This window comes from Acipenser ruthenus, chromosome 23 (genome assembly GCF_902713425.1).
Source record: "Acipenser ruthenus chromosome 23, fAciRut3.2 maternal haplotype, whole genome shotgun sequence".
Taxonomy (NCBI): Eukaryota; Metazoa; Chordata; class Actinopteri; order Acipenseriformes; family Acipenseridae; genus Acipenser; species Acipenser ruthenus.
This window is the reverse complement of record NC_081211.1, coordinates 2,542,181-2,557,408: the sequence shown is the minus strand read 5'-3', so window position 1 is coordinate 2,557,408 and position 15,228 is coordinate 2,542,181. Positions and strand designations below refer to the sequence as shown.

Here is a 15,228-nt window from a genome sequence, read left to right as displayed (position 1 = left end):
CATCTATACGCATATATATATATATATATATATATATATATATATATATATATATATATATATAGAGAGAGAGAGAGAGAGAGAGAGAGAGAGAGAGAGAGAGAGAGAGAGAGAGAGAGAGAGAGAGAGAGAGAGAGAGAGAGAGAGAGGGATCGAGAGAGAGAGAGACCCATTTTACAAAATGACTTCTGTCATACACTATACTAATTCTAACTGTATAATCTGTTTTAAGGATATGTTATTCAAACAAGCTTGTCAGCTGAATCTAGAAAACCGTATTGTGTTAACAATCTTGGGTTGTCAACGCCAAATCTTCTAATACATTTTAAATAGCCTATGGAGTGCAGCTATTATACTGCTTATCTTTTAAGAAGTAACCCTTTAAAAAGTTTCAGGCCCGAGAGACGCCACTGACAGCTCCAGGAAATGCGTTGCAAGTGTGTTTATAAATCATGTCATTACTGTGACACTGTTTATATGGCATGTGCAGATGTCCCCAAATTTAACTCAAGAGAACAGCTGTTTCTAGCAAATGGCTTATCCCAGGTTTATCTCTTTGTGCACTGTGTATTCCGGAACAGAACCTTTCCGTAAAGATGTTACTTAGTTCGCTCGCAGTTCCAATTTGGATGCCAGCAGCCAGCAATCAAACTTGATTTGGAGTGGCTTGGGGGAAATATAACAGTCTGGCGGATAAGACAGCATTGCAAACTTCCAGAAAACAAAGACGTATGTAATATAATCAAGATGGATGGAATATACACAGGTTTTCTACGGTGTAGTAAAGCATGGTAAATCGCCCAGTTTCTCAACATCTAAAAGGCAATGTCCACAATACATGCTTAGCATTTATTGTTTTACAATACATTAGCATTTACTTCAGTTTGGCACCAGTGGAAAACACAATACAGCTTATAAGGTAATTTATTTAGGATCTCTTGCAGCTCTCTAGCTAGTTAACACAATGTTCCGTGTCGTCAGTGTCAATCAAATCCTATTCAATTTTACTTCTATATGCCCGAAAAAAACAACCCTCTAGTTCAAACCCAAATATCATCAATTTTACTCAGAACGGTTTTTATACAAAACCGGACTGGTCTGTTCCTAATTGCAGGCACATGGACTCATACAGTACTCTGGCATCCCACTTGTAGCAACAGTCTTAAAATAACAACATGAAAACCTGCAGTCAGGGCAGCACAAATTGATCTTGTCAATGCACGCTTTTGTAATGATAGCTCACGTGAGTGTTGAGACACAGCTTGCAGCATCAGCACACAACAGGCTCTATGTCAAGACAACACAATATTACACACTGTTTAATAAAGTCTGTAAATCGAATGGTAAAGGGAATGTCAAATGACTTATTGCTTATGTTAAAACTCCCATAAATTTTATTAAGTTTTTTTTTTCACTCCCTCGTTTAATAGTTTGAGCAATGAATCCCTATGGCAGTTATATAATAACTACAGTCACACCTGATCATTATGAGACTGAGGTTGGCATTGCTGAACTGTAATTAAAGAAGCTTACTGGTGGTTAAGTGTATTAAGGGCTAGATTCTCAAAGCTCTTTATTTCCAAATTGTTATCAGTGCATTTTTTTTTGCAGAAAGGAAAAAAAAAAAAGCTTCCAATAAATTTAGCAAACAGAAAAATATAAAACAACGCAGACATTTAATTTAGGAGTCTGCAAATAGCCTTAACATGTTTCTTGTTTGTTTGAGAATTGAAATTGTTATAAATACTGCAGCTTAGCCCTTAAAGCTTTCAACTTGTAATTATGAATAAAAAACACAATTTGTTTATTGGTTTCTTTAAGAAATACTAAAATAAACAAACATTCAACGACAATTGTCATAAGATATTAATTTCGGTATTGACGATATATTTAATAATACGAAAACAAACCAGTCTTTAGGCAACTTTTTTATGTTTATATAAAGTTGTGTGTACAGAACCCTTTAAGACGGGGCACCTAAATTAATTCAAGGTTCGAAGGGGTTAACAGCTGTAACCCTATCAAATACAAAATCAACCACATCGCCTCTGTCTACACAACATATAAATAGAGAAGGTGGCTAAAAAAAATGCTTGTTTATGAGGCACAGTTTTTAATGATTATTTTCTAATTGCCCATAAGTGATTTCAGGTATGTGGTTTTGGGTTTGTATTTTCCCCCCAACTAGAGCTTAATTCCTTTGCCAAACTCATACTGTACAATCCACACAAACCACAAGCTGTCTCGCTCCTGATTGCTTCAGGGGCTTATTATGGTCTAACCAACTTTGAATGTGTTTTGTCTGTTTAATAAGTATTTGTCATAATATAAGTTTTCTTTACTAATGCCTCAGCAGCCTAATAAAACATAACTTCAGAAATAATGATTTCCCTCCAGGCTCTAAAGTACTGGTGCTGATCCTACTGTTTACCTATGGGCTGGGTTTAATGAGATTATTGAAACTAGTTTCAAATTAAATGAGATTCTGTGATACCTGATTAAATTTTAGCCATACAGAATGTAGAGTTTCATGTAAATCGTTTTTTTCGGGGCTTCAGCTATGCTGCATGAAATGACTTTCATTTCCAAAATGTTTGGACGTTTTTTTTGTGTGTAAACGCTACTTGTAAAAACGCATTGAGACGTTGTTTCAAATAGGTGTGATAAATATGTTCATTTGGAGGGTGTGTAGGTAATTAACCCCCCCCCCCCCAGCCCCCAAAACGACGAGCCTGGGAGTTTATTACTGTCAGCAGGAACAGAGGTGTTTAGCTGGAGTTTAACAGCGAGACGTCTCGTCAGAGTAAATCTGTCTGAAAGTGTGTGTCTGAGGACATTTCATCCAGCGTTACATCATCAAACTCGGCAGGCTGGTGCTGTATTGAGAAATCCTTTTTCCATGAAAGTGTGAGATGAAAATGAGAACCACAAGTGAATCAGATACGTGTATGATCAGAGAAAAGCAGTTCATGTTGACGATTGTGCTTGGGTGAAAGAAAAGCCTGTGTAAGTGACAGCGACACCACACAGGCCGAGTAGGATGCGACATTTACACACACACGACTTACTGAGAAAAGTGATGACTATGGAGAACCAATCGATACTGGCTGATAGTGGGTTATATGCATGGGTTGTAAGTTATCTTCAGACACTTTACTACAATGCTGGATTTACAGTACACAGAACATCTGCATCCCATCCAATCAGACAGAAGAGTGAATTCACCATATCTAATACAATTGAGAATTCTTAATGAACAATTAATCAATCACTAATCAAGATCTTTCTACCTTTTATCCTAGATCCCTCATACAATACTTATGTGACTTGGAATATTATTAAAAAAAATAATAATAACAATAATAGTTAAAGATCTATACAGTATATGTGATGTGCTCCAAATGGAAACACAGCCCATTCAGTCCTGAACCAGCCCGATTCCTTAGTAACACCATGTACCTTGTATCTGGGACTGTGCCTGAGCGCTATAGTGGCCCGCAGGGTTGAGGGAGGGTCTGGGGTTGGTGTTGCTGGGTCCGACTCGCATGGCTGTCCTCTGGTATCGCTCCAGCTCGCTGAGCCTGTCTGAGAACAGCGTGGGCTTCTGCTGCTCTTCCAGCTTCTGCCGGTGCCCTGCGAGACAAGATCCACAACGTGAGCTCATGTGCAGCGTGAAGGCTGTCTCTTACTGTTATGAGAGATGTCATCTACTAAATTATTTCTGCTATGATAACAAACACCCTACATTCGCTGTATTAACTTAATGTAAACCCCCCAGAACATGAAGACTGTATAGGTATGGCCAAAAGTTTTGCATCACCTAGAATTCTAGAGTTAATTCATAAGGTGACGTAAAACTTTTGGCCATAGCTGTACTATTAAACATAAAAAGTGCTGCTGTTTTAACTTTATTATTGGGTCAGATGTTTTATGCCTGGGGTGACATCTATACGCGGGATAATATGGAACTTTGACTAATCGGTAACAGTGATTGGTTGATTTCTCATACAGTATGTGACTTATAATACACATTACGGAAATACTGCTAATATGAAAACTTAAATCTTCCCAAAAAGCAAAAGTTGAAACCTGAGTGCTGTGTTTCTGAGAATTCTTCTGTATCATTAAAGGATCACGTCACAGCACCGTGCATTGATGACATACATGTGTACTCTGTAGTACATCTTTTTCCTGGGTGTCTGAAGTGTGTGTGTGCAAAGTGGTAGCTCTGGAACAGCACAGATATATTGTGTGTTTTTTTTCATTGTGCAGGCCTGATCGTAAGCCACAGATCTGTGTAGTGCGATTACAGTTCCACATTTACCACTGAGAACAATTTCTGGAAGATTTGGGGATTTCCAACCACTGCCTGAATGGTTAGTCTGAGATGTTGCAGGCCTTTGATGTTTGCTACTTTAACTGTCTGAAGTGGGTTTCATTCATCTTAATTAACCTAAAGGACTTTTTTTTTTTTACAAAACTTTTAAATTTACTTTGATTTAAATCTCTCCAATTTAAATGGATCTGTGTTCAAAGTGAACTTCGTAAAGGTAAAAAGTGTTTGAAAATTCCAATGTGGATGATCCTTAGCCCCTTTTCTTTTTTAAATGCACAGTTTTATCTAGACTACTGTATATATTTTTTGAAGATTAACTCTAGGGTCTACTAAATAGATCCTCCCTGGCATGTTTAATACTTTCACAGACAACAATACATTTCAGAGACAGGTATTGTAAAGGGTGTTAGTTTTCATAACCCTGCTACACAAACAGCCATGTTTTAATGACTTAAATGCTGTAGGTATTTAAACCTGCTTTAGATCAATGGGGGTTTGGGCAAGTTAAAATGCATGGGATTTTCTTCTGGGATAACACTGGATAAAGTGAGACGTATTCAAAAAACATTCTTTTTTAGGTACTTGTATTGCATGCCTGTGCATTTAATGGTATGTTGAGTTTTAGGAAAAAAAAAAAAAAAAGTCTGTTCAAGCAATCATTCCTAGGCAGGTTTTGACAGTAGCACATGCCTGCAGGATTTTAATATCTTGGCATTGTCTTAATCAGAAAGGTTACTGCGGGTTAGTGTTGAGGACTCAGGATCTGCTGACAGCTCAGCGCAAACCAGTGTAGAATTAAACCTGTTTGTTTAAATTCAGCTTTTATAGCCTACCGCTTTTCAATGTACAAACAGCCTTGAATAAAATACAATAGACTATGTTTAAGATAAGGCGTCCTATACTTAGCCTGATTCTCCTGATGCTGTATAGATCCTTTAGAAAACCTCTTGATTTTTAGCAAATGTATTTGAGAAGGCTTTATAAAGGCAACTATTGTACTAGAAACACATCCTAATTTCGAGGAAAGCCCCTGACCCAGCAGAGACATGAATGGGACAGAGCCCAGTGGTGTCAGAAATGTGAGTCCCTAGGCATTTTTACTCATCTGATTATTGAAGCAAACCAATTCTGCTAGCTAAATAAAGAAAGAAAGAAATGATACAGTGCTACCAAATGCATGAAGACACTGATAAAGACGTCTCGTCAGATTTGATCAAGATTCTTTTTGGTACTGATACTTTATAACGCTGCAGTCGGGAGCCATAGTTAAGGCACTTTTTTTATTTTACAAGACTGCAAGCGGAATGGAATTATGGGGCAAACGAGAGCAATGACCATTCTGGGTACTCTAGCACTGTACGGTCTCCAGTTCATTCTAGTTAGAACCCACACAGTTTAACTCTTCTTTGCAAATGTGTACAGGGAGACCAGAACAACGAAGCACGATTAAAGTCTCTGCTGCTGTTATGTCTCAGCGATCAAGTGATCCTGCGACAGGCTGAAGGAAGCTTTCTTATACCTTGGGCTCATTAATCTGGCTGTCAAAAATGGAAAAACTGGAAAGTGTTTTAAACTACAAACCAGAAGAATGCATCTGAGTTTAAAAGAGCATACGGTATGCCTAAAGGATTTCTGCATTTCCTGTGTAAGATTTTATTTTTTTTTACTCCCCAGTCCAAAGCCATTCCAAGACTAACTTGAACATAAAGAGCAAGTAGCTGTTTTTTTTTTTTTTAATTAATCTGTTAAAGTGCATTGACAAGGCGTTCAGGAGCTGCTCTTCAGTTCTAGTAGGCTAGATCAGTCAAGGTTTCTTTACATTAGTACCTGCCAGCACTTTTTAGTGCACAGCAGTTTGCTGCCAGCAACTGGCTGATCTACTGACAACTAGAACTGAATAGCAGCTCCTGAACTCACAGTCAAAGCAACTTAACACAGCATGTGTAATTGTAATAGGAACCGCTCGGAACGATTGCAAACATCAGAAAATGGTAAAGAAACACTAAAAAAAAAATCAAAGAAAATCTCATTTGAATCTACGCACTCTTCCAGACTTGTCAGCACATATAACAATCTCTTTAGCTAGAATGAAACCTGACTGGATCTTGGATTATTCTGAACTTTATTAAGTGCTGCTTTATCTTGTGCTCTTGGAGTTAATGCAGAACCAGAAGCCACAAGATTCAGTAAAAATAGCCAAATACTTTTTTTTTTTTTTTCGAAAGGGAACAGTCTCTTCTAGCACCTAACAAAGTCGGCCACAGATAGCTCATTATTCAAATGTTTGAAGTTGGCTTGCTTACGCCATTCGGAAAGAGAGCCAGTCACGCCAAGTCTTGGCGTTGGCTCCCTCCACAGCTCCTTAAGACACTGCCGCTACTGTCTTTCCCTGCAACCTTAAAGAGAAAAGGAAACTGCTGAGAAGCCTCTAAGCTTGTGCTTTCTGTCAAAAGATTTATGCTCTCCCAAACAACTGGAGGAAAATAATATTCCGGAAAAAAAGAAAAGTTGATAATTTATATAGTTTTTTAGCCCGTGGTGGTCTGTGATGAATTGGCTGCCTCAAAAGGGATGAAAGTAAATATCCCTCTAGTAGGAAATAGGCTGGACAGCAGCCAATTGGCAGAATGGGGGAGACATGCTGCACTTACAGTGGATTTGGATTGCCTTAAGTCAGAACAGTGGGAGAAATGTTCATTATGTGAGTCTGGTGTTCATTATCGAGATTGAAGTTACTATTACACCAGTAATCAGAAATCTTTTTTTTTTCAAAATATTTTGTAACTATTTCCCTTCTGGTTCCTCCCCCTCCCCCCTCCCCATCCTCTGCTTGCTCCACTTTAACACCCACAGCAGAGGACTGACTGACAGTAATTCATGGCTTCTTTTATTCAGCCTATGAGCTATAAATATTTCCGTCTGGTCATCATTTAAACTGGCTCGGCAACATAACTATCTATGTCTGCGTAATCAAAACACAAAAGTATTTGTGCTGCTTTTATCCTGTGACAGTTTAAAAATGAACCTGATCTTCCTATTAAACTCGCCCTTTGAAGTGAAGGCACTGGGGCTCTCCATAGACATATCTTTGGATCTGCTCAATGCACCAACCGTTTTACATCGCTGGACAGTTGGCAATTGCTTTGCCTGGTACCAATTTTTATTTCCACTGCTTACAAAAGTGGAATAAGGCATATTGTGTTACAGACTTGGTAGGCAACATTGCAGATGACTATTGCAGCCCTTATAAAAGTTTACCATGGTAAAAGAAAAGGCATAGTGAAAGCAGGGTAAAGCATAGGTAAAGAATAGCGAGGTATGGTAAAGCCTATTAACCAACATGGAAAACCAGAGTAAACAATGTTAAATGCATATTACAACCATGGGAAAAGCATTGTAAAATTGCAAAGTACTGCGGTAAACTTTTATAAAGGAGCTGATGCAGCTTCTAGTAGGGTTGGCCCATAATGACATTTTCAGTTATTCATTATTTTTAAATTGTCTTCCCCCTCTGGTTAGCGCACACTGTACACATACAAGAATGAAAGCAAGTGGGGAAAATTGTGTACCCTACAAACTTGTGTCATAAAATAAGCCAATAGAAATACAGTGCAAGTGAACACAACATATAGGGTAACAAAATCTAAGACAGGTATGACACACCAGATCACAGCACCCAGGGTTGACATAGATCCAAATTTTGGCCAAGGAGCTGTTGACATAAGCAGATCTGATGATATTGGTATAAAGCACGGGCTAAGTTTAGCTCAGCCATGGTTTTGTATTGGAATGTTTCCAGTTGTCCCCTATGACTGTAATTGCATGCATTTATTACATCCTTAAAATGCTAAAGTGCCTTTTCTCAAGCCTCACGTTCAGCCTTCAGTGTTTACTGTACTGCCTGTCTTCTTTAAACATTCTGGTGAAGTCGCAGCGAATGTTTCTGTGAATGATTTTGGGAATGTTGTCCTTCCTTTCCGACACGCACGCAAACACCCAAACAATTCACATTTAGCCTGCTTTTGCTAATTCAGTTTGTGCTCATTTTTGGGGAAATTCCTGTGGTCGCTGTAGCTAAATTCGTCTGTTTGACATTAAAAAAAAACACGCTGTTTTCTCCACATTAATGGCTAATAACCACGTTTTATACAGCTACTGACAGCAATCCGAGTCAGTCACGTGTCCTCCAGTGAAAAGACAGCCTGTGCTCGAGATAAGTTGGCAGCTTTCAGGATGCATGAGTTTACTTTTTATACATACGTTACAGGGCAGGAAGTGGGTTTTTAGCAGCAGTTTATATAGCAAGGCACAAACTGACAAGGGAGGCTGACAAAGGAGACTGACTGCACCAAAAATACCTCATAACTTTAAAATGTGTGAGAAACACACCTCCCTTCCTGTGAAGAACAATTAATATGCCTAAGATGAAGGCACGTAGGTTAGTGGTTAAAGGTTAGGACTGAAAGACTAGGGGTCTGGCCTTACAATAGTGTAGTACAGTGTTCAGCAAACATCTCAGCAGCAATAGTAGCAAGGCTGTGGAAAACATGTTCTACTTTTGAGACCCATGCATTAAATAGCCACCTGGTGGCACTGTGTGCATTGTTCAAACACATGTAAGCATGTCTGTAAAGTTTTATTTTAAATAGATTTTGTTCTTTAAAATATACAAGCTAAGATAGTGGGCAAACAATGTTCTTCAGTGCTTAACATCCAAACTGACTACATCTCCATATTCCTATTACAGTAAAACAAAAGTAGGGTTAACTCTGCCTGCTATAGTTTCCAAGGTTTGCATACAAAATCAAGACTGTTGCAAACTTTAATAAAGCAGAACTTTTGTTACAAAATACAGCCATTGACATGCTGTTATCACTTCATACAGAACTGTTACTGACCGCTGTGTGTGTGTGTGTGCGTGTGCATGTGTGTGCGTGTGCATGTGTGTGTGCGTGCGTGTGTGCGCGTGCGTGTGTGTGCGTGCGTGTGTGTGTGCGCGCGTGTGTGTGTGTGTGTATGTGAGATGAATCAGACGGTTTAGCTTCACCCGTCGCTATAGGTTAATTGTGTAGCTACAGAAAAAATACAGATAGGAGATGACATTTTAAAAGACTGTTTTCTTTTTCTTTGTAATTTTCTTTCCTATAAGACAGTTTGCAATGGAAGCCAGATAATTGTCCTCACATCCACTTTCACAGCAGACTATGGAAACCTGACTATTGCTTTGTATTTCCACCCACGATCATTTGGATACGCCCCCCCCGTCCCGCCCCCCCCCCCCCCCCCCACTCACTGCTTTACAGAGCTCTGGCTTTCAAACTAGGCTGTACAGAAGTCTGCTATCTCACATGCCCAGCAAAGTAGCGCTAGAAGTGGCAAGGATCTAATGAATGGGTCCATGGGCATTTGGACAGCGAACAAAGAAATGCTAATAAAAAACTGGTTTTCATGTAGTTAATTATACAGAAGAATGGTTAGGCAGGCCATCTAATAAAATGCACCTGTGTATACTGCTCCCTGTTTGATTCTTTCTTCTGTAGCTTCTTAATGCAGAGTAAGCCATGCAAAGAGCTTATTTATTCAGTAGGTGGCAATGACAGCTTCTCACTAAAGCAAGACTGGTTCTGATTGATGACTGGTCGTTACGCAAGACTTCCCTTCTTTGAATTTTTTTAACTTTACAAAAACGGCACATATTCCCTAAAAAAAAGTTTTTTTATTTTTTATTTTTAAAGGTGCATTATACCTTTTATTTCCAGTCAAAGTTTAATTTTCATTATCAGCGGACCAGGTGAGTACACAGCAGCCACTAGGAAGATGTAGTTAAAATTCTTGAGCACAATTTTATCTGTCAGCTCTTTCAACGCTGCAGTCCTTTATACAGATCTAGGAAAGATAACACCACACTATTTCCGTTTGTATTTATTCATAAAGCATTAGTTCTCCTAGGATAGTCTTTTTGTAACCCTCCTCTTATCCACCACAAACAATGGCACCAGTCCATTACAAACTCCCAGGATCCAGTCCTTCAAGGGTTAAAATAATTTTTCTTTGTCTACGATACTCTATATAGGGGTGCTAGATTTGGAAGACACTACAAAATATATATATATATATTTTTTATCTTACCTGCTAAGCAGACTTGTAAGTACTGTACAGTAATAATTGTACACAAAAAAAAAAAAAAACATCTCGATAAAAGGACTTGACTGAACAAGTCTGATATCTTTTTTTTCTTTTTGTCTAGCACTGACGTCAATTAATTTTTATTGTAAGTGAAATCAAAGAGTAAAGGTGTAATCATCGTATATTATTCAGAAGATTAGAAAATAAACACCACAGTGCGGTAAAACGCTTGTTAATGAATGAGCTGCAGACTATTCTTGTTCCTTTTGTCATCTATTGGTGTAGGAGCACAAACATGTTTCCCTGGAGGGTGGCAGAGTGGGGTGGGAGGGGGGGGGAGGACGGACAAGATTGTTTTTCAGTGTGTCTTGGCTCGAGTGCAGAAGACATACTATTGCAAAGTCTCCAAGACAGCTGACTTGGCTCCAAACAGAGACAGCCTGTTTCACTAAAGTGACAGATTATATTAAAGAAATAACCTGCACTCTAAATGTTATGGTAACACAGAGGAACGTGGTTTGAGGTGCTCAGGTTAGCTTTGCAAGGTTTAGGGCACATAACCTAAAGAGAGAGGCATGTTTAATGTTGTTACGGTGCAGTAGTGCTGCACTTCAGACCATCTCCTACCAAGTCAATTGCAATGATTACTTCTGACAACAACTGCAGTAATAGCTTTTCACACGGCTTTTCAAAAGTGTCAAAGACGCCAACCTTGCATAGTCAGCTGGCAGTTGCTTCTCTCGCAGCTGTTGTTTGTTTTGTCTTTTTTTTTTTTTTTTAAACAATAATAAAGATGGAATCCTCGGGTAAATCATGCATTCAGAGGTAAAGCTATAAGCGACATCATTGACTAGTTTCTTCTAATCTGATCTTTTTCATAGCTAACTACAAAGATGGCTTTTGGAGCTGCTTCTATGCACCTCTACCAAACTGATTTGACAATTCTTCCTTCTGAAGCTGCTTGTCAAAACTTCAAGGTACGTACAACCACTGCCACAGACGCACTTGCAAATCTTTAGGTTACTAACAAGGCCTCCAAGCATGCCGGCACAGCTACGTTCCACCCTTACACGGCTGCAGAATTAAAACCCATTCCAAATGGCACCCTTCCTCTGTTGCTCTTTTTCTCCTTGCAAAATCCAGAGTTTATTATCAGAGCCCCGCTCCGGAGAAAAAAAAAACTCACGCACCATTTATTTTTCTAAAACGGGATCGCAGAGTTTATTAAATTACTTTAAAACAGCTTAATAGGTTCCTTTTCTCAGAGACCGTGTAAATAAGGAAGTACATAAGTATACAAAGCATGCATTTAGTGCCTTCAATTGTTGAGTAAACAGGAAAAAAGTTTAGTAATGTAGGGCTTAAATTGACCATGCTTTTGTTTTTAAGAAAAACATTCTGATCTGATTAATCCAAACTTGATGTAAAAACATGGTTATCTATCACAATGGGCCTACTGTATGCATTTTCATAGCTGTAAACAAGAGCGCTTTGAGTATCCCAAACTGTAAATATCCAAGCTTGGTAATGCAGTAATGTACACATAAAGATCTACTAATCTTCACCACTGTCAAACAACATTCTGCGTAAGTTCTATGTAAAAAGACGGTTTCCGGGCCAATTTACGAATGGAGTGTTTTAGGACCCTGTCATAAAATCTCCGATCTATACAAAGATGTGTTTATTTAAAAGCATTTGATCAGAAATATGTGAGCTTTTTTGCGATCGTTTTAGAGAGAGCGCATTTACAGACCTTAACAACGGTGGAGCGTTTACAGTAACTCAATGCCTTCACCACAAAGTATTCTCATATGACTACATTTTCAGATAATAATCTTATTTATTATCTATATGCCTTCATTCAGTTGCTCTGTTAAACTGTTTGTTTCTATCTATACATTATCTCTATCTATCTATCTATCTATCTATCTATCTATCTATCTATCTATCTATCTATATATACATATAGAGAGAGAGAGAGAGAGAGAGAGAGAGAGAGAGAGAGAGAGAGAGAGAGAGAGAGAGAGGTAGATAGATAGATAGATATAGATAGATTGGTAGATAGATAGATAGATATGAACCTACATGTTAAAGCTTTCTGATCTAGGCCTTGGGTTATTTTTATATTTACTGAAGCTTTAAGATGTATACTAAATATTTCAGCACCCACAGTAATGTTTCCCCTAAACAAGCACCACACCATACTTCCTTTGCATACTTTTAAAATATAAGGCTACGGCTATTAATGCCCTACAAAGCAAAGCCCACAGTACTTATAGCTGGTTGTTGTTAGTCAGCTGTAGAGTGAGTGCTCATTTTCACAGAGCTGTTCATCTGAAGTAACACATTAACGCTCCAACATTTTCAAATAAGATGATAAGATGTTTGCATTTTGTTTAAGTTGCCTCAATCATTCCATTAATGCCCTGACGGGGCTGGAAATGACAGAGAAAGAGACAGCGCTGTCACGTAATCCTTGGGATTTGAGACACTCTCTGTTTTTCTGCCTTTTTTTTCTGTCTAATTTGCTGTGTTTTTACAAGGGCTTAGTTCAGGACTACGACCTCAATAACTGAGCTGACACAAAGGGGGCTCTGCCAGCACTCCTGTTTGCTGTCTGGATTGAACAGACCTAGGCCCGGGGCACAGACTCCCCAGGTAGATCATCTGGTATGAAGCCTGCGTTCGAAAGAAAACTCGCACAATACAGTGGGGGCCTGACAAGGAGCTGTGTGCACTGTCAACATGACAGAAGCAGCAGAACTAGCACATCGACTTCAGAGGAGGCTTATGAACGCAAACATAAATGCTGTTTGTGGGGTGTGTTCAAGTGTTCTAAACAGTGACGAACTGTAAATGGAATTACTTTATTATTAACTATCTGAGCCTCTTGACCACATTTCTGTCTTTAAAAGTAAGTAAAGTGACAGGTTTGGTCCTGCCTTAAAGTTATTTTTAAAAGGGGGGGGGGGGGGGGCGGTATTTAGAACCAGCATGGGTTAGGACCCTGTATATTTAAATTTTGATTTCTTATTGCGTTTTAAATTGCATGCTTGGAAAGGCCAACAGAGACCAAGAGATAAATTATACAATAAGCAGGTTGCCAAACTCAAAGTGTGTGTGCTAGAGCCATGTGAGAGCAGAAACTTAAAAAAGAAAATCAAAACACTCAGATCCTGCCGAAGGAGTATGAAAGCATTATTTGTCACGTGCTCTTATTGTTTCTGTCTTAATATTACAAAGAGTATCAGCGTTGGTATAACGTTTATTTTGGATACCATTGTAATCTGCCTATCTTGGAATCTGTCCTCCACAGGGGCTCACCAGATATACTGTACTTTTGTGCATTCCTGTGTTTATCAAATGCCAATATTTGCTCGGTTTCTAATCAGAGAAATGAAGCATGACCGAGAAGTTGGCTGCCCAGGGTTTACTTTTTCCATTTTTCATTTTTCATAAAGTATCCTGTGAAATGTCAACGTCTCAATTACCGTTCTTAGAAAAGACTGGAAAGCGAAGCACAAAGAGTATTTCTTTACTGTTTTTTTGTTTGTTTGTTTGTTTTTGCTAATAGTTAATATCAGTCATATTGTTGGGTTTCAAATTGTTGAAATAGGTTAAATAGTTGTAAATATTATATTATATCCTCTTCGGTTACAGATTTTATATGTATTTTCAGACATTTTAAAACAGTTTGTGTAAACTCTATGGAGTTTGAGAAGTTGTCCTGCCATAACTTATAAAATAGATACATAGATAGGAAACTTAACAAGGTGCAATTGTGCACACAGTGACTAAAGTGGATATATTAACTCATCATTTATACAAAATAAAACCCATTTGTTAATATGAAATGCAACTTCTTGTTTTGTGTGTGTGTGTGTATATATATATATATATATATGTATATATATATATATATATATATATATTTGAGCTCAATATATATATATATATATATATATATATATATATATATATATATATATATATATATATATATATATATATATATATATAGTTTACTTTGGTAAGGCAATCAGCGTCATTAAAAAAAAACCTGAAATTTCTTTGTGCAGTTATTTGCATAAAAGGTACAGCCAGCTTGGTACATGCAAATTAAACAAACCAAGCAATTTCTATGGCAGACAACTGGATAGAAAAGAATAAAATGATTCTGAACACAGTGGTTAATAAAAAAAAAATAAAAAAGGGTCCTGTTTTTTATATTGTATGTCAAACTGGCTATTACAGACTCGAAGAACAAGAAAATTAATAATACAGTATCTGTGCAAGTTACTCCCTGAGTTGAATGAATTGCCACGATTTGTCAGCGTAAGCATGAGAGACGTCTTTTTAATTGTTTCTATGCAAGCTTGTGAGGCTTATAACTTCTTAAAATCCTCTGGATTGATCAATCAGTGGAGAGGGAAGGAAAGAGATGTTTATAACAAACCCCCTCCCGCTGGGCTATGAATCAATCTAGAAGCATCTGTGTTATTTTGCCACGGAAGTTGCACCTTTCCAGATTTTCTTTTTGCGGTTTTATATACTACGTTGTGTGTTATGTTAGTGCTTCTCTATGAAAATATCTTGCACGCATTATTTATTCTTTACTTGCATTCTCCAAACTGGTTTGCATTTCCTATGGCAGTGTTTGCAATGTGGTTTCCAATGCCTTGACTGGCTACAGCTGGAGGTGAGATACACTCCAGCTCTTACTTTCAACAAACATACAGCACACACTGTATACATATTTTTAAAAA

General features: G+C 38.0%; 1 protein-coding gene across 4 annotated transcripts in view; it reads right to left on the bottom strand.

The window, feature by feature from the left end:
- Positions 1 to 15,228, bottom strand: part of LOC117413234 (runt-related transcription factor 3-like) — a 68,443-nt gene that overhangs the window by 12,321 nt on the left and 40,894 nt on the right. For all 4 annotated transcript variants that reach the window (XM_058997420.1, XM_058997417.1, XM_058997419.1 and 1 more), the window contains one exon: positions 3,460 to 3,633. In XM_058997420.1, coding sequence (XP_058853403.1) covers positions 3,460 to 3,633 — 174 coding nt within the window. The remainder of the gene's footprint in view (positions 1 to 3,459; positions 3,634 to 15,228) is intronic.